Source organism: Vicia villosa, linkage group LG3, assembly GCF_029867415.1.
Source record: "Vicia villosa cultivar HV-30 ecotype Madison, WI linkage group LG3, Vvil1.0, whole genome shotgun sequence".
Classification (NCBI taxonomy): Eukaryota; Viridiplantae; Streptophyta; class Magnoliopsida; order Fabales; family Fabaceae; genus Vicia; species Vicia villosa.
In genome coordinates this window covers 176,148-200,628 of record NC_081182.1, presented here as the reverse complement: position 1 = coordinate 200,628, position 24,481 = coordinate 176,148, and the positions used below count along the sequence as shown (strand labels likewise).

Below are 24,481 nucleotides of genomic sequence, written 5' to 3'. Positions count from 1 at the left end.
CCCTCGTTCAAATAGGTAGTTCAACTTTCTCCTTCTTCGGCTTGATAACATTATGTCTTCTATTTCGGTAAAATCTCGAGTTGGGAAGTTTTGTGGGTGTCAGATTCGTATGGTCTCGTATCAATGCAAGAATGGACCAAATAAAGGTAGGTTGTTTTAGAGATGTCCTTATTGAAGGAGTGTAAATACGTGTAATCTGTTCATATGGAATGAAGATTTTGTAGAAAATTTGGAACAGAAGATGTAGGTATGACGAACACAGAGTCAAAAGCCATGGCATCTGTGGGATATATGAGGTCCTTGTATGAAGATTTAAGGAAGAAGAACAAGAACTTGAAGACCAAGTTGAAAATAGAGAAATTTCGTGGAAAAGATGCTTTTTCCTGTTGCGTCCTTTATGATCAATTTGTATTTTGTTATAAAATGTAGTTGATGAACTACGTGTGATGTAGAGATTTTGCAGTGTAGTTTTTAAACTTGATTAATGTTGCAATGTAGTTGTTGAACTAGATTAATGTATTGAATTTTCAATGAAGTTGTTGAACTAGGTGTAATGAACTTGGCTAATGTACTTGATTAATGTTATGAAATGTAGTTTTTGCAATATAGTTTGTTATGATTAAGTTGACATAATTTGCAAAATTTGGTATAAAAAGCTTGTAACCTGACTGTAATTGGCAAGATGATAAGGTTCAAAATACATAAGATTGATAAGGTTCAAAATACAACATACATAATGTTGAGCTCTATTATATAAGTTTCAAAGTACAAAATGTTGAGCTCTAATACATAAGGTCCATAGTACATAACAAAACACTTGGTTCATAATACATAAGGTTCAACCAAAACACATAAGATTCATAAGTTCCAAAATAAAACACTTTTAAGTCTTCACTGAGTCATGTTCTTCTGGATGTCATCCCACTTCTTATTCCCCCTAGCACTACCAACACTTTCATCTTCTTCAGGAATTACAAGTGGATCCTTTGGATCGATCCCAGGTCCTATTGTTGGTTTTGTCTTCAAAGTACTAAGTCTATCACTTTTTCTTGTTGGAGCTGCAACAATCTTGGACTTTTTCCTTTGTGATATCATTATTTTTACATGTTATGAAACATTAGAGTTATCAATGTAAATAAACTTGGCTTGTTGTGTCTGCAATAATCTTGGACATACCAAATAAGTATATTGGAACAAGTAGATTTACAAGATCAATAACACTTGACTTGTTGGCTTCAGCTGGCACTGTTTGATAGTAGATTTTGGTACCTTTGGTCTTGGACCTGTGAAGGTTTTGACAACAGGTTTTGGTACCTTAAGACTTTGACCTACAAAAGTTTTGGGACTAACCCTATTTGGCTTCATAGGACTTGTATCAACACTTAGTGGTTCAACATCTAGTATGTCATTATCATTCAACAATGCTTCAAATTCATCAGGATCTATACCACAGTACATTCTCATCGCCTCAGCAGAGCATACAAAATATTGTGTAAGGTTTACCTCATGTTGTGCAGGGTTTTCTTCAGATTGTTCAGGGGCCACTTTAGTATTTGCTGTGGTTTCTCATATTAAATAGGGGCCACTTCAGGTGGTGCAGTAGCAGTAGACTCATTGTGTGCAGTAGCTTCATCTGGTGTAGTATCTGGAGCTACATTGTGTGCAGTAGCTTCTTAGTTGTGCCTCCTTTTTTGTTTGGTCCTTTTGGCCTACCTTGTAACCAAAAAAATTGAAACAAGTTATTGAGAAATTAAAATTACATTATAAACTAAACAAAATTGAAACAAGTCATTGGCCTACCCTTTTTTTGTCTTGTCTCCACAGTTTGTGTTTGGCTTCCTTAGGTGGGTGCAACATCTCTTAGCATGTCACCTTCAACAACTGTTAGTTGTTTGTTTTTCTTACAAGTTATTATATTGTGCCCATATTCCAAGCAAGTCTTGCATCTATGACTTGTGTTTGTCTTTTGCCACCTTGTTTGGGAAGCCTCATCTGACTCTCTTCTTTTGAGTTTCTTGGGTCTGCCTGAACCTCTCTTGAAACTAGGTGGTAATATGTTAAGGTCAACAATCATTGACCATTTGTTTTAGCTATTAAGGGGATTGATAACTTCATTGTAACATGATACATAAGTATTCCTATGAAAACATTTGTCAACATACTTAATGGATCATCAACCTTCCTATGTATGGTTGCAACAACATGTTTATAAGGGATCCCAACCAAGTCCCAAAAGTTACATGAACAAGTACATTTTTCCAAGTCTACAACAAAAACATCAGTGAACATTACATGAGTTACTTGAAATGTTAATCTACCTGCATATGTTTGCAACCAATTTTCACTTTTTTCTATCTCCATATCTAACCTCCTAAGTAGTTTTGACATGATATCTCCTTTGTAATTTTCTACCTTCTCCCTAAGAGTGGCAAACCTACCCATAAGATAGTTCCTAATCCACTCAAACATGGTGATAATAAGTTTATCCCTTTGCATCAAAATTGTTGTATTGAAGGATTCAATAAGATTATTCATCAGAACATCACACTTAGAGTACAGGGGAAATGCATGCTTACACCACTTATGTTTGGGTATAGCATTTAGCCATTCAAAAGCATCTAAACTCACCTCCTTAATATAATTCATCTTATCCTCACGTGCTTTCAAATATGTTATCTTTGTTACAACCATAATGAGATCTCTGTATAGTGTACGACTTCCAAACTTCTTCTTGATGTTAGTTATATAAATGCCTCAGGCAAAACCTGTGTTCAAACTCAGGATATTCTTCCTCAAATACATTGACAAGGCCCTGTACACAATTGAAAATGAACACTACATCAGAACTAACATTAAACATGGTTGAAAATGAACACTAAATTAAGAAGTAATCATACCTTTTGTTGATCAGATATAAAGCACCACCTGCTATCACAACCAATGTCATCAAGAAGTAACCTAAGAAACCAACTCCAAGAGTCCCTGGTTTCATTCTCCACAACCCCAAAGGCAAGGGGAATATACTGGTCATTGGCATCCCTACTAACATCAATCAACAAGATTCCCCCATATTTGTTTTTTAGGTGACATCCATCTAACCATATGAATGTACTGCATGAAACCTTAAATGCTTTCTTAGTACCATCAAAGCACATGTAGCACCTTTCGAACCTTGATGGTGTGCCAAAAATGTTTAACTTAAATGTGTTTCCTTTTGATGTCCTCCTCAATTTAGCTCCATATGACCAAAGCATACTATATTGCTTGGCTGAGTCTCCTCCAACAACCTTTCTAGCTAGCTGCTTTGCTTTAAAAGCCCTACACACAATGATTCATGTAGCAAACTTCAGTCTTACATCAACAACTTCATTCAATTTTACCTGAATTGTTCTTCAACTTGTCAATAATAATCTAGAGACCCAATCAATATTAACATTCTTATTGAAGAACTTCCTTCCACATTTGTGCTTCTGATATAGAATTTTGATCCTAAATGATGTTGTTCTCAAAACTCTACTGCATAGCACTGTGTAGTCACATTGTTGTTTGTCTTTACAAACAACTCTACACCTTTTCTTTCCCATCATTTTTGGCAAACCTAACCTCCCTTCAATTCATCAAAATCGTGCATTCTCTCCTCTTCATTGTAAATGGTTTAAGTTGTGGTGGTTTGTAAGTGTATCTTATGATTAATGGGTTAGAGGAAGTTACCATTTAAAATATAGAAAATGTATGCATGTTTCATTGTTTGAACTCATCACAAAATCCAAACACATCACTATTTAACTTTTCCACATACTTCCAAATCTAACGCAAACACCTTAAGGCAAAAGAAATGGCAATCATTTACGTCCATCAGACCAAACTGAAACAAAAATGGACTATTCTAACCTCAACTATGACGTCATCATCATCGGCGCTGGCGTCATGGGAAGTTCCACCGCCTACTACACCGCCAAAACCGGTCTCAAAACACTTCTACTAGAACAATTCGATTTCCTCCACCACCGTGGCTCCTCCCACGGCGAATCCCGCACCATCCGTGCATCTTATCCCAAAAACCCTTACTACAGTTTGGTAATCAAATCGTACGATCTATGGCGAGAAGCTCAAGCTCAAGCAGGGTTCAAAGTTTTCTACGAGGCTCGTCACTTTGACATGGCTCCTTCCAACGATCCAACTTTTGTTTCTGTAGTCGAAAACTGTAGAGAAAACAACGTCGACCACCAACTCCTCCGCCGCGAACAAGTCGTTGATGAATTCTCCGGTAGGATTGATATTCCGGATGACTGGTCTGGTCTTTTAACTGAGCACGGCGGGGTGATAAGAGCCACGAAAGCGGTGGCGATGTTTCAGACACTGGCGCGGAACCATGGTGCTGTTTTGAAGGATAACATAGAGGTAACGGATATAAAAAACGACGGTGGTGTTGTCGTTTTAACTACCGCGAACAACGAGAGTTTTCGCGGCAAGAAATGTGTAGTAACGGTGGGAGCATGGGCGAGTAAACTTGTTGAAAAGATCTTTTGTGTTCAACTTCCGATTCAACCTTTAGAAACTCTGGTTTGTTACTGGAGAATAAAAGAAGGGTATGAAGGGAAATTCGCAATTCGGGGCGATTTTCCGAGGTTTGCTAGTTTTGGTAGGGTTTGTTTGTATGGAACTCCGAGTTTGGAGTATCCGGGTTTGATTAAAGTGGCGGTTCATAGCGGTAACCCGTGTGATCCGGATAAGAGGCCGTGGGGTTGTGGTGTGATGATGGGTGAGATGAAAGAGTGGGTTGAAGGGAGATTTTGTGGGTTGGTTGATTCGAGTGAGCCTGTGATGAAACAGTCTTGTATGTATTCGATGACTCCTGATGAGGATTTTGTGATTGATTTCTTGGGTGGTGAGTTTGGGAAGAGTGTGGTTTTGGGGGCTGGGTTTTCGGGTCACGGGTTTAAGATGGCTCCGGTTGTTGGGAAGATATTGACTGATCTTGTGGTGGATGGGGAAACTAGTGAAGTTGATTTGAAACATTTCAGGATTGGAAGATTCAATGTGGCTTCTTAGCTTTAGGTAAGTTTCTTGTCCTTGAATGTTGTTATTGAAGTTTAAGATTATGTTTTGGTTTATAATTGTGATTATTGGATGAAATAAGTTACTGAAATTTAAGATTATGTTATGGTTTATAATTGTGATTATTGGATGAAATAAGTTACTGAAATTTAAGTTGTTGAGGTTGATTGCAATTGGAGTCTGCGTATGTATTATTGGAAATTTGAATGATCTCTTGAAATGATGCTGGTAGTAATTCGCAATTGAGTCTGCCACTTTGTCTTCGCTACATCTTATAACTGATTATTTTAAGTTGAAGTTTTATAGATTAGAAGGATACAATAAGTTCATTTATAGGTAGCTTTATCTGTTCTTCACCCTGCTGCAGGAAAAAATGTACATATAACAGAAACAACGACACAAATAAGTCAATAATTGTTCTTTAGAAGTTGGAGTTGGAGTGTTGAGTTGAATAATTTAAATATGAATGAGTTAGTGAGAATGTGTTTATACTTTGAAACCTAGATTTAAATTCCTAGATAATTCAAATTACACTAAAATCTGTTGAATTCCTAGATTTGAGGCGTAATTCCCTGCTATAGTGAGAATGTGTTTACTCATACCCACTAGAATCTAAGGAAACATGGTTACATGTAAAATATTGGATTGAAATGCTTGGCTTCCACTAACTCTTCAAAATGTATACAAGCCCAACCTTATCCCACTAGATATGATCGGCTACATGAATAATGTTCTATCAAATATCAAGCCTTATTCTCGTGATCTTTTTTATTAGTTTTTTAGTTTTTTTTTTCTTTTTTATCTCTAGTTATTTGATTATTCTCTACTCTCTCTACAATAAAATCTACAAGTATTCTCTTTATATGTCTAAACCATTTAACCTTATTTTCATTATTTTTTTATTATAGATGTCACCCCAACTATCTTTGTTTAGAATATGTTTGTAAGATTGGTATGTGAGTTGAGATTGATAACATATGAATAATTTGGAAAAAAAATGAGTGTGTGTTTTTGTATTTTTCTCATAATTGAATTATAACTATTTTTCTTGAAAAAAAATCAACATTACGTAGCTGATTTGAAAATTACATAACTTGAGATAGGAAACTCCTATTCGTACAAAATCAAATGCGTTTGAAAACTAATTTAAAGTACTTTATTATGGTAAAGTTTCATAATTTTAGGTTACTTTTACAATTTATAACTATTATGGAATTTTAGCTTCATTAAATCAATTCATACAACATTATCTTACATTTCTTTGATAACATTTTCCTTTTAATTTGAACTGTATTTTCGTGTCACATAAAACCCTCGAGACCTTCTTCCATTTCAACCACAGAGTTTGAAGTTGATGGTATACATCTCATATATTTCGTCTTATTTTTATGTGGGCGAAAACCATACACTTTCAAGGCTTGTCTCAAAATTTCTAAGAATATTCACATTCATACCACTCAATTTAGTGGTATAAATGGACCTTCACAATATATTATATTTCTTCACAGTTTTTAATTATTTAAGCAATTAAATTATATTTTTTAAATATTTATACTACTTATTTAAAATTTTAAAGCGAGTCCTATTAATCTTACAATATATTCCATGTCACTATACTATTGGTTAAAAAAGAAAAAAAATTCAAAAGCCTCCCAAAGCACCGTGGTTGTAGAAGGGAGAAATACTTACATGGATACGAACCTAAATCCATATTTTTAGGCACAATCAATAAAAAGTGAGAAAATTGACATTTGTTAAAAATTTAATTTCTTTTTTAATTGTTATCATGGAGGTGGTTGATTTAACAGAGGAGAGAGATAATTTTATTTTAATTTTTTAATTAATAAAAAAATATGATTAACTATGTGTAAACTCATGTGTTATAGTTGTGTCCATATAAAAAAATTTCTTTAGAAGCAACGGTGGCATATGAAAAATATTACAATTGCATTAAAATGATAATATTTTTTGACATGGATGACTTTAAAATCAGAAGACACTCTGATGCTCTACCTTTTCATTCAAATCCTATTTTCACTCTCAAGGACAGCTCTTAGGGTGCGTTTGATTTCCTAAAAAATGAGGTACTGGACAGGACAACTTTTTTGTACCGTGTTTGATGCAGAAACTAATTATGGTACTGGACAAAAAATATAGCAAGGGACTGAACAAAATCACGAATTCTTGTCCCCCACTAAACCATGGGACAATTTTTTGTCCAAAGCAAAAATTATAAAAAAAATATCAAAATACCATTTTTTACTCTCTTTCTCATTATTTAATATTTTAAATCAGAAATATAATATTAATATTTTATATATCAAAAAAAATATTTTAATAAAAATGATATTATTTTGTTCGATTCATCGACATATCAAACACAATAGAGAAAAATATTTCTATTTATTATTTTTCTTTTCTTCTTATTATTTAATATTTTGATTCATAAATATTAATATCTTTATATCAATAAAAAATATTATATAAAAAATTATATTATTTTGTCTGCTGCATAAATATTAAACAAAGTTGAGTAAGAAAATTATTTCTTCATCTTTTTTCCTCCTTATTATTTAATTTTTTATTCATAAATATTATATTTTATATATCAATAAATAATATTATAGTAAAAATTATATTATTTTATCAGGTGCATAGATATATCAAATAAAATCGAGAAAAAAATTGTCCAGTGCATTAACCATCAAACAGAGTACAATACAAAAAGTTATTTTGCACTGTTCTGTACTGTCTAATACTGTTCTGTTCAGTACTTTATATTTTACAAATCAAACGCACCCTTAGATTTGTTCCATAATCATATCTAAAATTCAAGTACAAAGGTAAAAGTTTTGAATTGAACCTTGGTACAATCCTATTATTTTGGAAAAATCGTCTATCTCTCCACCCGTGTCTCAATACTAGTTTACATCTCTCATATATATATCTTGGTTAACTCAAATATAGATACAATCTTAACTCTTTTTTTTAGGACTTTTCTGAAAATTTCTACCTTATTATACGCTTTTTTCAAGTCAAATAAAATTTTAGTATGAGTCTTGTTGATTCATCGATGTTATTTCATCACACGTGATAGATAGTAAATAGATTGATTCCATAGTCAAATTTCTCATACATAAAATTAAATTGATTATCGATTATTTCAGTCTATTTTTTTTTTTAGTTCTCGTTCAATAAGTCTTTCTTATAATTTTATGGTATGACTTATAACGGAAAAATGTCAAGTGCTAATTGCTAAAGTGCTCTTAAGATGTTTTTTCTAATCATTCTGCACTGAATTGTGGTTCTTGCACCGAATTGCGGAGATGTGCTTTCGCTAAAGAGATCTCACATTTATTTTGTTTTTTTTTAGTTTGGGCCTGCTTTATTTGTTTTCTTTAATAATAAACTTTGTTACTTTTGCTGATTCTATCCATTAATTTGTATAATGTAAAATGCATGGATATATTTAATCCAAAAAAAATGCATGGATATATTTCTAATCTTTTTTAAGTTTAATTGAATAAATTGTGATTATAGTCAAGGAAGGTCATTAACACACTTGCACAGTTACACTTACGCCCGTAGCATCTACATTTAAAAAAGCTAAATTTGTAATATTTTTATGATAAATCATATTTTAGTCATTTTTAGATGTCCAACACCATATTTATATACGATTTAGATACAATTTCATTTTAATTATTATTTTTTCTAAATATTAAATCAATGGTTATGCTTGATATATTTTTATATGGTGATTGAATAAGGTATCAATTTTTAGGTGTTCAAATAATATATATTGAAAATAGCTTAAATTATTCTGGTGTTTTAGGCTTACTTAATATTTGAAGTTTGAGAGGTTTTATCCTGCCACTTTCGGTTATACTTGACACCCTCCATATTTTAATAATATTCATGTTGTTTTTGTGAAAATTTAAGTCAAAAATCCGAGCAAAATATTCGGTAGTCTATATGAAAAATCCAATGCACTGAAATTTTCAAAATATCCAAAATGTATGCTTAGTACCAGATTTTTAAAAATATCGGAAGTTACTGAATATTTCGTCCATGAGTGAAAAATCCAATAGTCATAAAAGAGTGACAATTGAAAGGTTGAGATTTTGGCGACACTTTTGTATGGCTGTGATTGTATCAATCGTTTTGTGTGGTCCTGAATGAATTCAAAGTTGTGTAAATAGAGGTCATGTGTTGTTAAGAATAACATCTTACAATGTCTCTTCCTCAATTTTTATTTAAGGTAGAAGTGTACTTCAACGGGGTGAGACCTCTCGTAGAGTTTCGACTTCCGGCGGGCACCACATGTGTCGTCGTCTTGAGATCCAAGTTGAATGATTTGTTGTCTGACACTAATAACAAAAAGGTGAGTAATAACGAGTTTCGTGAAGACTGGATTGATACTGAGAAATACAAGCTTATTGAGTTGAAGACCAATGAAGATTTGAAAGTTATGTGAACATCATATAACCGTAGGCTAACTAAGGAACCAATCGAGTTTGACGCATGTTTAAATGTCCAAAATTATCTGCTAGCGTGTTTACGTTTTCTTATTTATTATTGTTATTTTAAGTTATGTAATCGTGTGTCTAGGTTATATATGTAACCATTTGTTAAATTTTAAGTTATGTTCATCATGCATCAATGAAAGTGTCAAAATATTATCTAATAAACAGTGTTTGCAAATGTCTGAGTAATACTACACATGATATAATATACAAATAATACATAAAAATAATAATAATAATAATAATAATAATAATGTCTAAATAGGTCCCACATGAGCTATGTGTGCTGTATGCGATGCCAAAATATAAACCTCGCCATCTGGGTTCACCGAATCCATGAGGTTATCCAAAATTATCTGCTAGTGTTTACGTTTTCTTATTTATTATTGTTTTTTTAAGTCATGTAATCGTGTGTTTAAGTTATGTAACCACTAATAATAATAATGTCTAAATAGGCCCCACATCAGCTATGCGTGCTGCATGCGATGCCAAAATATAAACCTCGCCATTTGGGTTAACCAAACCCATGAGATTATCCATAATGACTGCTATCATCTGCAAGTGTTGAGTGTCATCGGCACCATGTGGACATGTGGAGGCGGCGACACATCATTAGAAGCTACCCCAACATCAACATGAGAAGATCCAGCATGTGAAGATCCAACATGAGAAGACCATGCATCATTTCCATGCTACCTAGGTGGGATGATGCAAGAGTATGATATAGTAAGGTACCACTCCAAATACCCATCCACATACTCCGCATAGAACTGAACTTTCACTGCACGATCTCTAATGCAACATGCAAAACTCATAATGTTATTGTAAAACCAACTATTAATGCCCTTAAACGTGGAATGTCCTAGACATATCCATACTGGCAAAAACACCTCTCAAGTAAGTGTCTAGCCAACAACGCCTCCCATCGTAGATTACGAGAAAAGTATATTGCTATCGAACTCCTCATTCACTCTATGGCATGTGTAGTGTTTCCAATTGACATCGTCTGGAGCCAGCGCATCAATCCTCCTCTTGTACTCGACAACACCTCCCGGGTGTGCATGCCTGTCCCTCTATCTCTTTGCTTGTGGGGACCGAGCAGTGGTAGCAATAACCCTCCTGTCACAAATGAACGGGAAATGCTCGTATATCCAACACGGTACAATAACAAAGACTCACATAACCATAAATAACATTATAAAAAAAACTAACATAATAAGAAATAATAATTTAGTTATACCTGAAATAGACTCATATAACCAGTAAGTTGTCTAGTCTAAAAAACAATCACCTCTCAAAGAGCACCATATAGAACACTTAATGCAACAGACCCCATGCCCAACTGCAATGCTCAAGACTGTTAAACAGCCACATGTACTTCACATCGATATATACATCATACTTATCCGCTAAGATAGTACGTCCTACAATATATAGCATGTATACCCTATCAGCTACCTCATGTATTCCCTATTGACATCTCTAATTATAGTATTGATTGAATTTATACATAAATTTAATTTTTATTTCGTCTATCATTTGAATATGTGAAAAATACATCTATTAATTTGATAAAAAATTAAAATACATCTATTTTATCCTTACCATGGACTCTTATGAACTCCACTATAGTGTGGAGTTGTCTAAATTCGTTGTCAACCACCACCTTGACTTATAGATATATTGTTAGAAATTTATTAAAGTTATTAATATCAAATAAGTTAATTAAAATTATAATATTTAAATATTTTTAAGCAAATAAAAAAAACTGTTTTAAAATAAATTTATAGCTATAAATCAATTTAAAACAGATTTAGAACTAAATTTAGTTTAATAATTATTTAATTTTTATAAACTAAACCATTAATATTGTCTAGGTATATAGTTGTGCTCATGTAGTATATCTCTATTTTTTTATGGGAAACTAGTTACGTCTTAGGTGGATGTCACACTCTTCATGTTCTACGAAAGACATTAATTGGAGAAGGAAATGAAAGAGATACTCTTTAAATTAAGTTGATAGTGATTTTACCTTTCATTTGGCACATGAAAGCAATGCTACTTTCTCCTCACAAATCTTCCAATCGAGACAACATTGCATATTTTCATTGTAATTAAAGAGTTATGTGATGTCATATCTTTTCATCTTAGAAGAGGATGCTAACTTTCACAAGGGTCTATATCATTATAGATGAAAATATTATTTAAGTTTAATTACAATTTCTCATCTTCTATTTTATTTCATTTTGCAATTTGATATGTATTCAAAATTGACCTTAATGTGTGTGGTCTAGTGGTGAAATGTTTGAGTCTTGAGAGCGTGTTCCTCTCAAGATCTCAGGTTCTAATACTACTAACAATACAAAATTGTATATTAACAAAAGGAAATTTCTTTACCCACCTCCTATCCTTCTTAAACACCTCTGGCGAATTTACCAAAATACCCCTTGTTTCGGAAATGAATTTCCGAAAACGTACTTTTTATTGAAAAAAAAGGTGTTTTCGGAAATGCACTTCCGAAAACACGAAAAAAAAGGTGTTTTCGGAGATGCATTTCCGAAAACACCCCATCTTTTTGAGTTTTCGGAGATACATTTCCGAAACACCCTTTTTTGAGTTTTCTGAGTTTTCGGAGATGCATTTCCGAAATATTCCAAGACCAAATTGGTCTTGGAATGTTTCGGATATACACATCCGAAAGAATTCAATAATTATTAAAAAATTAAAATCAAGGTGAATCAATACAATTAATAGGTATAAAATCAAGGTGAATCAATAAAATGAAGGTGAATCAATAAAATCAAGGTGAATCAAAATTTCCTAAATAATTTTAAAGTTAAAAATTATTTTACTAACTTATATAAATCAAAAACATTTTAATTTCATAAGTAAATTTTGAATTATATAGAGTTAAATATAAAATTTATTCATTAAATAAAATTAAGACAAAATCTTTTTTTAATTTTTTTAAACTAAATAAAAAATTATAACTCATTTTTAATTATAAATCAGAATAGAAATATATAAATATATAATAATAATTATTAATTTTGTAAGTGAAATATATAAATATATAATATATAAATATATAATAATTATTATAAATTAAAACACTATTTTTTTAATTTTTTTAGTTATTATATAAATATATTTATAATTAATATATAATAACTATTATATAAATTTATAAATATTTAAATATATAATAATTTTTATAAATATATAATAATTAGAGTGAAGACCCATTTTGGTCCCTCACAAATATTACACGAGTCAAATTAGTCCCTCACAAAAAAATTGATCCAACTTAATCCCTTACAAAATTTAACCGGATCATATTAGTCCTTCTGCTAATATTTTTCTCAAATCGGTTTTTCCTACTTCTAAACCAGTTCTTTCATATTTTTAAACCGTGACTGGACTGACACGTTGGATTTTTTTATTTTTTATTTTTTAAATACTAAATTAATTTTTATTTTTAATTTCATTTTTAAACAGTTATCAATGAATAATATCAAAAAAGTCAAAATTATTTCTTATAAAGTAATTTTCATGATTTCTACTAATATTAACAAATTTTATACATAAACTTTTATCTATGAGGTCTGAAATCCAAGTCCCTTCATATAAAATGATTTTCACTTTACAACTAGAAAAATCAATTTCTATTGTTAGTAAAGTGACTATAATTTACAACAAGACAAATCAATTTCTCTTGTTAGTAAAGTGACTATCATTTACAACTAGATAAATCAATTTCTATTGTTAATAAAGTGATTAACATTTACAATTAGACAAATCAATTTCTACGGTTAGTAAAGCGACTATCAATAACAACTAGACAAAGTGAAAATCATTTTATTTGAAGGGACTTGGATTTGAGACCTCATAGATAAAAGTTTATGTATAAAATTTGTTAATATTAGTAGAAATCATGAAAATTACTTTATAAGAAATAATTTTGGCTTTTTTGATATTATTCATTGATAACTGTTTAAAAATGAAATTAAAAATAAAAATTAATTTAGTATTTAAAATTAAAAAAATAAAAAAATCCAACGTGTCAGTCCAGTCACAGTTTAAAAGTATGAAAAAAACCGGTTTAGAAGTAAGAAAAACCGATTTGAGAAAAATATTAACAGAAGGACTAATATGATCCGGTTAAATTTTGTAAGGGATTAATTTGGGTCAATTTTTTTGTGAGGGACTAATTTGACTCGTCTAATATTTGTGAGGGACCAAAATGGGTCTTCACTCTAATAATTATTATATAAATATATAAATTAAAACACTCAATTTTTAATTTTTTTTGTAAATATATAATAATTATTATAAATATATAAATAAAAAATTATAACTCATTTTATAAGTGAAATTATTTTAATTTTTTTAATTAAAATTATTTTAAATTTTAAAATATGAATCAGAATATAAATATATAATAATTATTATTCATAACTCATAAATTATATCAAAATATATAATAATTATTATTCATTACTCATAAATTATATCAAATTTATGATATATAAATTAATTAATATCCTAAAATTAATTTTTGGGATTTTTAGATTTTTTTTTTTGTTTTTTCGGAGATCCATCTCCGAATTAATCAAAATCCCAATTTTTGGGATTTTTTCGGAAATGCACTTCCAAAGTCTGGAAAAATTTAGAAAAAAAAAATTTCGGAAATGCATTTCCGAAGCAGGGTAAAATGGGGTTTTCGCTGGGGGTGACCCCCATAGGGAGGTGGGTAAAGAAAAAATCTTAACAAAAAAACTATTGACCTCAACAAAAATCGATTTTAATAAATTTAAATTTGGTTTTAGTATATGTAAAAAGCCAAGAAGCGTTTTAATTGAATTTTTAATAACATTTTTGTATTTAAATATATAATTTTTTCTTCTTTTTTTATAAGAAGTTTTTTAAGATTTAAAGTGTACTATGATTTCTTTGTTGAGGTGTAATTTAAATTCAGTTTCATTTACTTTCAACATTTGCATTTTAATTTAATTAAAGTTGCTTTTAAGATTGGTAGTATAAATACTAAACTGAAATTCAGTTAGAAACATAAGTTTTTTTTGTGTAACCGATACCATTTTGAAAAAGTTTGTTAAAAAGATACTTCCTCTCTTCTCTCTATTCTTCCCTCTTCCCTCTTCATCTTCAACTTTGTGCACCAATAATTGGTATCAAGGGTTTCGCTTAGATTCAAAGAGAAACACGAGTGTACATGAGGCGTATGTGATTGATTTCGTTTCTTAAATTTACGATCAAAATTACAATAAAATCACATTTCTTGATTCTGGTAGGGATGTCAACGGGACAGAGAATGTTCGGAGGATGCTTCCTCGTTCCCCGCCCCCAAATTTATTCTCCATTCCTGTCCCCAATCCCCGTCACGGGTGAATATTTTTTCCCATCCCTATCCCCATCCCCACAGATCTCCACGGAGATCAAATCTTAAAAAAATTTCTATGCTTTTCGATCAAAACTATAACGCTATTATATTGTTATTTTTTTCTTTTTTAAAGATAAAACACATATATTTTACATTTTTTTAAAAAAATAAAAATGCATCTTGCATCAATAACAAAAAAAAAAAACGAAAACACTTCTTGTTGCTAATATTTTTCTGTAAAAAATAATAAATAATAACAAAACTTGTTGCTACCATGTTTCCGCTAGCTAAATAAGAAAATATATTATTTATGAAAAATGATATTTATGACCCAAATATTTTTTATTCAAAAATGGTATACGGAAAAAAATTCTATTATTAATCTAAATGTTTTTATATACAAAATTTATTATTGATCCAAATAATTTTGCAAATGATACCTAAATAAAAATGAAGTTTGTATACGGAAAAAAAATCTATTATTGATCTAAATATTTTTATATACGAGAAATGGTATTTGTGATCAAATATTTTTTATCAAAAAATGATATACGAAAAAAATTTATTATTGATCTAAATATTTTTATATACGAAATAATAAATTATTTATCTAAATATTTTTTTTATTTTTTAACAATTTATTTAAAATATATGATATATCCAAATACCGTAACCGAATAGAACCCGTACGTATGCACGAGTTTGTTACTAGTTATAAAAATAAAAAGATATCAAGAAGATCTACGGTGTCCAAAAATTACTATAAAGGATAACAGATTTGATAAAATTTTGGGTTTTGTAGTAGAATTGATAAATTTGTGGGTTTTGTAACTCAAATATTAAAGCAAATCACATCCTAAAATTGTTAACGGCAGTTTATATTTTCACTTATATTGTTGATGTTGTGTTAATACTTGTTTCCGTTTTGTATCTGTAGATCTATTCAAAACTTAAGAAAAAGAAAATGAAAAAGATGTTAAAAAGAAGATGGAGAGGAGAAAAAAGAATTGAATTTTGTAATAGATCGGATCTTGTGTGTATTAGGTGATTATTTGTTGGATGGGTTGTGAAAAATATCTTTGACTCTCTGTTTTTTTTTTAATTGTTGGTTAGTATCTCTTGTGTTTTTTTTAATGCCACTTTTTTTCATAATCTCTTGTGGTCATTTTCCACACTGGCTTATTGTTATTACACCTTATTTTTTTCCCTTTCAACTCTCTTCCATCTTGAGGGGTGCCATGTTTGTTAGTGGTAGTAACAGCAGGCATGTTGATTTGATGACAGACACTCTGATTCCTGACAACACGTGCAATACTCATAATATATTACAATATGGAGTACTAGGTATAGATTGTAATCTTTGTTAGGAAGTTGCGGCTAAATGTGATTCATTGTACCGGACACCGGTGGTGATAAGTGGACACTACTGTATTTTACCTAGTCTCTTCAAGGAACAGTTTATATAATTAATGTAAACATAAATATTCAATTTTTTATATAATTAAAATATATGTTTTATTATATATTTTTAAATAAAAATTGTATACTTACACATATACACATTCAGGTATAGACACATACACATTGAGCAGTGCCACGTTACTCCAATGTCTCTCAACTCCAAGTCTCAATAATAACCACAAAGAGTTCCTCTTTAACCTAATAAATGTAGTAGCATTCAATGTTTAGCTTCATTGTTATCTTAATGTAACTCCTTTGCAGCATTCTCTCGCTAAGCTTTTCTACTTTTATTCAACTCAATCATGGCTAATGAGTTTTCTCAGGAAAATCCAATCCAGTTTTTCAAGATCATATGTGATCAAAACCTTCATCAGCAAAAGCTTGTAAGCTTCCACCTTCTTTGAATCTTACCAACTTTACCTTCTTTGTTCATGTTTGTATGATTGTATCTTCTATAACATTATATCTTATATTGTGTTGACAGATGATGCCTACAAAGTTTGTGGAGAAATATGGAAATTTTTTACCAAAAGCTATTTATCTAGAGACTCCAAATGGTGAAAAATGGGAATTAAATTTAGTGAAAAGTGAAGGCAAAATATGGTTTGAAAAGGGTTGGAATGAATTTGAAGAGTATCATTCTCTATCTCATGGTCATCTTCTAGTTTTCAAATATGAACAAATCTCCCATTTTAAGGTACACATCTTTGATAAGACTACCTTAGAGATAACCTACCCTTTCAAAAGAGTTGATGCTCAAAGAGTCTCCAATGAGGAAGATCTGGAAGATCATAAAGAAAGTAGAAAAACAGGTAACCTGTTATCAGAAAGCTTCACATGTTTTTGTTTTTCCATGGCATGCATGCATGTTTGCATGCAATAGGGTTTTATAAAATGATTCTGCGACGACTGCAATCAGTGTCTGAATTGAACGAAATCGCGAAAAGCTTTACGTGAACCGTGGCATGCATTTAAATTTTTTTTTAAGTTTTTAAAGGGTGTTTAAATTTTGCAGGAAAGGAATTGGTTATTGTTAAGAAAGCTACAGCCCTTGAGAGAGCAATCTCTTTCAAAGCTTGTAATCCATCCTTTCATATTATCATGCGTCCATCATACATTAATAGTCATGCCAATCTGGTAAGCTGCATGCAAAGAAAAATTTGTTTCATTTTCAACTATATGATAGTTGTGAACATTTGTTTCTTCTTTTGTTTGACAGAATATACCAAAGGAGTTTGGTAAAAAATACTTAAAAGATTTGGACGCAAAGAATGGAGATATCCATCTTAGGTTATTGAATGGGAGAGTTTGGCCTGCAAAGTACCAAAGGAAAGTCTTTATAGATAAAGAAAAATTTGTAGTGACTTCAAAAGGATGGAAAACCTTTAGAAAAGACAACAACTTGAAAGTTGGTGATGTTTGCACCTTTGAGTTATTCCCTACTAGCACTCCACTTACCTTCCTTGTTCACATTTTTAGAGATTCTTTTGAAACTTAGACAGTTGAATTTGTCTAATATCTCAAGGTAGGATTTATTCAAGTAAATATATTTTCCAACTATTCTTTTCGTGTCAAATAACTTTATTTATCTATCTTGTGCAGAATCAAACTCTAAGGAGAGAAGCAAGTTAAAAATAGAGAAAGGGAAGGAAAAATCCTTTTTGCTACCAAATCTTCTTTACTAGATGTTCAATCTACTATGTTTTTAAGCAATAGTACATGGTGTAAACAAGAACTAGTTCAACTACTATTTTGCTTATTTTTTGTTATATTGTAGTAATACAAATTTTGAAAATCAGTTCTGCAGTATAAATGATGCAATATATTTGATTCACCTGTAATCTACCTTTATCTATAGTGAAGTTGAATTGATTATCCTCATGAGTTATGTTAACAGTGCATCAGTTGTGACATTTAATGTAAAATAGTATACCAGTAGATCTGATGGTATATATGTATTATATGGTTCAACACTCCTTTTTCTTCAAGATGCTGAAGTAATCCAACTCTAAATCATAATGCAATGATGCAATCACATTTGATCCTTTGAACGTGAATGAAGATGGTGGGGTGATTCTTTCATATTGGCCGTTTATGGAAATCTCAACATTCATGATAATGAGCCTTTGGAAGTTAATGGTCGCATTCCTAGTGATGAGCTTCTGGAAGTCAATGGTCGCATTCCTAGTTTGATTGGCCATAATGATAGTTTAGAGCATCCAATGGTGAACTCATTTTTGGGTTCCTTGTGGGATCTATTAAGCCACGTCAGCTTGAAGCAACTCAACTAATTTTTCGCTCAAATGGTGCAACTCTTAAGAACCCATATTGGGCCCCACGATTTTATTTTACTTATTAATATTTTATTCATATTAAATTTTATAGCAATTAAAATAATAATTTTAATTATTTAAATTAAAATTGATATAAAATAAATAAAAATTCAAATTAAATTTATAATTTAAAATGATAATTAATATTAATCTCAAATACATGACATATAATTAAAAATAATAAAAATAAATAACATCACATAATAAATTAAACTTAAATTTCATCATCTACATGTCTAAAACGTTCCCAAATATACTCGACTAAATCTCCTTGAAGTTGACGATGAATTTGTTTTTCTCGAATACTTGCTCTTCTTTGTAGTCTTGTTGCAAGATTCGGATAAGGACCTCTAAATGTTTCGGTTGTTGAGTTGTTGTCATCCACATTATCATAAGAGTAATCAAAATTACCTCCATATGTATGTCGTTCGTCTTCAACAATCATGTTGTGTAATATTATGCATGCATATATGGTATGCTTGAGGGTGTCCATGTGCCAGGCACGTGCTGGGCCACGTATAATTGCAAATCGAGATTGAAGCACTCCAAATGCCCGCTCCACATCTTTTCTAGCTGATTCTTGATGTTGAGCAAATAACTTTTTCTTTTCTCCCTGTGGCATTGAAATGATCTTGACAAATGTAGCCCACTCGGGATATATACCATCTGCTAAATAATACCCCATGTTATATGGTGTCTCATTGATTGTATATTGCACATTCGGAGCATGTCCTTCCAAAATATCGTTAAACACGTTGGATTGGTTTAGCACATTAATGTCATTGTTTGAACCTACAATACCAAAAAAAGCATGCCAAATCCATAAGTCTTGTGATGCCACTGCTTCAAGCATGATTGTGGGCTTACCATGATCACCTCGACAAAATTGTCCTTTCCATGCAACAGGACAATTTTTCCATTCCCAATGCATACAATCAATGGAACCCAACATACCTGGAAAGCCACGTGACTCTCCCATTTGTAAAAGATGTTCAACATCAGTGTTGTTAGGCTTTCTCAAATACTCAGCCCCAAATGCAACATTCACGCCCTGAACGAATCTTTGTAAGCGCTCAATTGAAGTGCTTTCACCGATTCGAACATATTCGTCTGCAATGTCAGCAGCAGACCCATACGCCAACATACGAATAGCAGATGTACATTTCTGCAATGGTGAAAGACCCATTTTACCAGTTGCATCAACCCTCATTTGGAAATATTCATCATGATTTCCAAGGGCATCTACAATTCGAAGAAATACATGCCTATGCATTCTGAACCTTCTTCGGAATTGAACATCTGTGTATACTGGATTTTCTGAGAAGTAGTCATTGAACAATCGATTACGCCCTTCTTCACGACCTCGATCTATCGTTGTTCTTCTCTTTGGCCTAGAGGAACTTCCAGATTGAAGTTCATTTTGAACCTCTTGTTCTTCATCACTGTCGTCCATAAATTCTTCTTCAACCAACTCCCAAAATTCTTGATCGTAATTATCTGAATCGTCTGAATCCATTTTAGTAAATAATGAGAGAAGAATAAGATGAGAATGAGAAAACAATGACATAAGTGGTATTATATATAATGGTTTGAATAACGGCTAGTTTGAATAACGGCTAGTTTGAATAACGGCTAGTTTGAATAACGGCTAGTTTGAATAACGGCTAGTTTGAATGACATAATATTTATTATAAATTAAAGTGGTACTAATGACCATGTTACATAGGTGTTGATAAATTAAAGTGGTACTAATGACCATGTTACATAGATGTTGATAAATTAAAGTGGTACTAATGACCATTTTACATAAGTGATACTAACTACATTCCTTATTTTTTTTCATCTTATTACAATATTTTTCATGAATATCTCGTTGACTATCGCTCATAGTAGAAGTGTCTTTCATCTTTAGTTGCACTACCTTTAATTCTATCTCGTCCTCCTTACTTTGAGCTAGTCTTTCCATTGACACTAATATTTTATTCCTTGCATCTTGCGTTGCATTTGGAATTTCCTTTGCCTTACCCTTCCTTTTTGCTGCTTTTTGTCCCATTGGACACTCCATTGGTGATGATGAGGTAAACTCATAACTTGAAGGTGTATCTGGGTTATCCGATGATGCCTCACTAACATAAGTCTTTGTTATTTTTGAAGAACTTCCAATTGATTCTCCCATCCATTTAGGTTCATCTTTTAACAATCGCCATGCGTACTCAAGATTGAATGTTGTACCTTGATCCTGAGCAAAAAATGCATTTGCAGCGGCCATGATATCGTTCTCTGATGTCCCACTTTTCTTTCCATTAACAGCTTGTTTGTAACACCCAACAAATTTTTGAACCAAGCTATTTATTCGATGCCATCGACACTTTAATTGTCCCTTTAACTTTTCCCGCGATTGCCCACGATACTCGTTATAATTGACAGCGACTCTTAACCAAAAACTCTCAGCCTTTTGGATAAGTAGTATATCCTCATCCCTTGTAAAGTGCTCTCGAGGTTTTTTTTAACAACAACCCTTTCTTCTTTTTCAGTGCCAACTTGAGTAGAAAATGGTGGAACTTGAGTAGGAAATAGTGGAACTTGAGTAAAAAATGGTGGAACTTGAGTAGAAAATGGTGGCATCGGTGGAATTTGAGAATTTTGAGGATTAGGATTTTGATAATTTTGCATGAAATTGAACATAGCTTGTTGATAATGAAAATGATTAGGATCCATTTGACCTAAACAATTGTAATTTGAAGTAAAAAAAAATGAAATTTTGAGTTAAAATGATGAAATTGTGAGAGAGAAATTTGAAATTGAAGAGAAAATAAAAGTGTTGGTAAAATTTGTGTTAGTATTTTTTTTCAAAAAACTAAATTTATAACAAAAAAAATAACTTAAATAAAATTAAAAAAAAAATAGCCGTTCAACAACGGCTCTTTTTAATATTATAACATTATAATATTAAAAGAACCGTTGCAATATTATAGGATGATGACCACGCTGGCAATGGTTTTGAATGGCTACAGTGGAAAAAGTAAATGTCCATGCTGGCGAACCAAAACGAAAATCCACCGCTGGAGGTGGTCTTAGAGACTGAAGGAGGTTCAGTTGAGAGTGGAAGTGGCCTTTTTAGTCCTTTCATCAGGAATGAGGAGGAAACCTCCCACCCTCCGATTTACTTGGAGGTTGTCGCATGCTTGACCTCCTACATTCGTTATCACGAAGAAATGAAGGTGGCCATTATTTCTCCTAATAATGAAGCAAGAGTTCGTCGTTGGTTTGAAACATTTGTTGTTGCTAGCGACAAATTAAAGAATATATCCTAATAGTCCTACCTCTGATCGTTGTTATGTATTGTGTGACAGCTGGCACGAAATGGTTAAATGGGAAGACCACCTTTAGTTCCAACCCCTGATTCACGATTCTATCCTTGGGTTAACCCTGAGATTGTGGCGACCGAATTCGTATATGGTTATTCGACGAAGATGGTTGATGCTCGAATAGATGTAGGTCTTCCCTCTGATTGGATCGTTTTTCATATTGGCTACAGTAAACAGATCTAGAGTCGTTATGATAGGTGTGCCATTTTCTTTTACGAGTGTTTCTTCACCCGACTGAAGTTAAGGCTAACCCTTTACTGCTTTCGAGGAGAGCTTGTTGGACCATTTTGCTATATCTTCTTCCCAACTTCACTTGTCCCCTTGGGCCTTTATAAAGGTGTTATAGCATTAGTGTGAGTATCGACAGGCTAGGCTAACTGTTCAAATATTTTTCTATCTATTCCTCGTGGTCAAAGGATTGTTTTAATTCGTCATTCGAACAAGATGTTTGATGTGTACATAGGCCCACTCAATTTTTTGTAAAGTTGATTCAGATGTTCTTGCCTCTCCCTCTCCCCCCTCTCTATGTCGTGAGAAAGTTAAAAAGTATTAGTCTTTAAATATTCTTTTGGTGACGACAAGCTTTTCCCGAAAGAGGGTATTCCGTGCAAACCAGAGACTCGAGTCCTGCTGCTTTATGCTGGCCAAGGATCCGAGACCCGTTGCTCAACACCAACCAAAAACCCAATAACACGAGGCTCAACTAGCCTACTCTGCGAGGTCTAGCGTATAAATACCTTCGTAAAGGATTCTAAGGTACACAATCTCTAATTTTCACTTTCACTATCACCTATCTTGAATTCTAAACTGACTTGGGTGTTTGAGTGCTAACCATGCATGTATCTCCCTTAGGTCCACCGTATCAAAGATAACAACATCGGTTATCAGCGTTGTCTCAGCAGTGATACCTCTGGTTCAAGAAGCACCGTGATCGAAACTTTCAATACACGGTTTTGCATCCGTGAAGTGCATCAAAAGCTCGATTCCACCTTAGTTTATGCAATCATCAGCATTTTTGGTTCTGCAATGGAACAGTGGTTCCGTCTATGGGAACTGACTTCCAATTCCTATAGTTTCCTCGATTTCACTTTTGATTCTCCGATATGAGCTCCAACGATATTTCTAGAGAAGTAATCGAAGTTCCACAAAACCGAAAGCTCAGGTCTGCGGTGTTGGATCCATCAAATTCCGATCCAATGCCGAGAAAATGGTTACGTGGATTCCGAGCCATATCAAAACAAAGTTGATGGAAGCCTCGGTTCAGGATTCCGTCCGGGAACTCCCTGGTCGACCAGGGCATCAACCTCGAACGCTAGGGGAAGCCAGTCGGGGCACACCCTCAGATCCAGATTTAGATTCGCAAGTCCGAGGTTGACCAAAAGAACATGAGCAATAGTTCTTAACTGAGAGAGGTAATTCCAAAGGCGTATGCGTAAGTTCAATATAGGAGATGCATAAATAGAAGTACGACACCAAAATTCATTCTTACGCTGAATAAGGAAAATAATAGTTTGATGCATGCTATCAACTTTGTTGCCCCCTTAATCTTAGGAATAAGGAATATGGTGTTGGAGTTGTAATGAGGAAGAATCTAGTCCTCCTTGAAGAATTGAGCCACCGCCTTAGTGACATCATGACCAATGATGTCCCAGTAAGATTAAAAGAAGACAACTCAAAACCATTAGGTCCAGGAGCACTATCTTTGTTGAGGTTCATGAGAACTTCCTTGATTTCCAAGTCAGAGGGCAAGAGAGTAAGAATTTTTTTGGTATCCCCATTGATCAAGATAGGAATAGTTTCCTCCTCTATACCATTATCTTGCAAAAGATAATTCTTGTTAAAGAGATTTCGATAATGATTCAGAATATGGTTCTCAATAGTTCCCATATCAATAATAACAATATCATTAATAGAAATGACATGAATTAAATTGGTAATCCTCCTTATAGTAGCATATTAGTGGAAGAAAATAGTATTTTTGTCCCCATTGTTGCACCAATTCACTCGAGCTTTGTCTTTCTAAATATTCTCTTCAAAATTGAGGGCTTCATTGAGATTTTTATGAGCTTCCTTTTTCTGTTGCTGAAGTAAATCAAAATTTCCATGGCAAGCCATGGAGTATTGAATATTAGCAAGACTAACTTTAGCACTTTTAATATTCTCCTGAAAATTTTCAAAGCAATTTATATTCCAATCCTTGAGATCAGCTTTAAGAATTCTCAATTTCTTGTCCAAAATGTATATAGGGCAATCCATAGATTTTTACATTCCAAGTTTGAGAGATTAGATTCCTGCAATCCTTGTGATTAGTCCATATTTGCATGAATTTAAACT

The 24,481-nt window shown here is 32.3% G+C and overlaps 3 protein-coding genes and 1 pseudogene across 5 annotated transcripts; 2 read left to right on the top strand and 2 right to left on the bottom strand.

Annotated features, from left to right (window-relative positions):
- The first annotated feature begins 3,820 nt into the window (after positions 1 to 3,820).
- LOC131659988 (probable sarcosine oxidase) lies at positions 3,821 to 9,713 on the top strand. Of its 3 annotated transcripts, none has more exons than XM_058929095.1 (2): positions 3,821 to 5,058; positions 9,320 to 9,713. In XM_058929095.1, exon 1 carries the CDS (start codon positions 3,877 to 3,879, stop codon positions 5,050 to 5,052), a length of 1,176 nt encoding a protein of 391 aa, XP_058785078.1. In that variant the 5' UTR covers positions 3,821 to 3,876; the 3' UTR covers positions 5,053 to 5,058; positions 9,320 to 9,713. The 3 variants fall into 3 exon arrangements, with proteins under 3 accessions (XP_058785078.1, XP_058785080.1, XP_058785079.1); XM_058929097.1 differs by having other exon boundaries at positions 9,324 to 9,340; XM_058929096.1 differs by lacking the exon at positions 9,320 to 9,713 and adding an exon at positions 5,426 to 7,323.
- Positions 9,714 to 16,748: 7,035 nt separating this feature from the next.
- LOC131593620 (putative B3 domain-containing protein Os03g0621600) lies at positions 16,749 to 17,944 on the top strand (annotated as a pseudogene).
- Positions 17,945 to 18,993: 1,049 nt separating this feature from the next.
- Positions 18,994 to 20,295, bottom strand: LOC131593619 (uncharacterized). Its single transcript, XM_058866184.1, has one exon. The coding sequence runs from the start codon at positions 20,293 to 20,295 to the stop codon at positions 18,994 to 18,996; it is 1,302 nt and encodes a 433-aa protein (XP_058722167.1).
- Positions 20,296 to 20,595: 300 nt separating this feature from the next.
- On the bottom strand, positions 20,596 to 21,048 carry LOC131593618 (uncharacterized). The gene has a single exon (XM_058866183.1). The coding sequence runs from the start codon at positions 21,046 to 21,048 to the stop codon at positions 20,596 to 20,598; it is 453 nt and encodes a 150-aa protein (XP_058722166.1).
- Between the last annotated feature and the right edge of the window lie 3,433 nt (positions 21,049 to 24,481).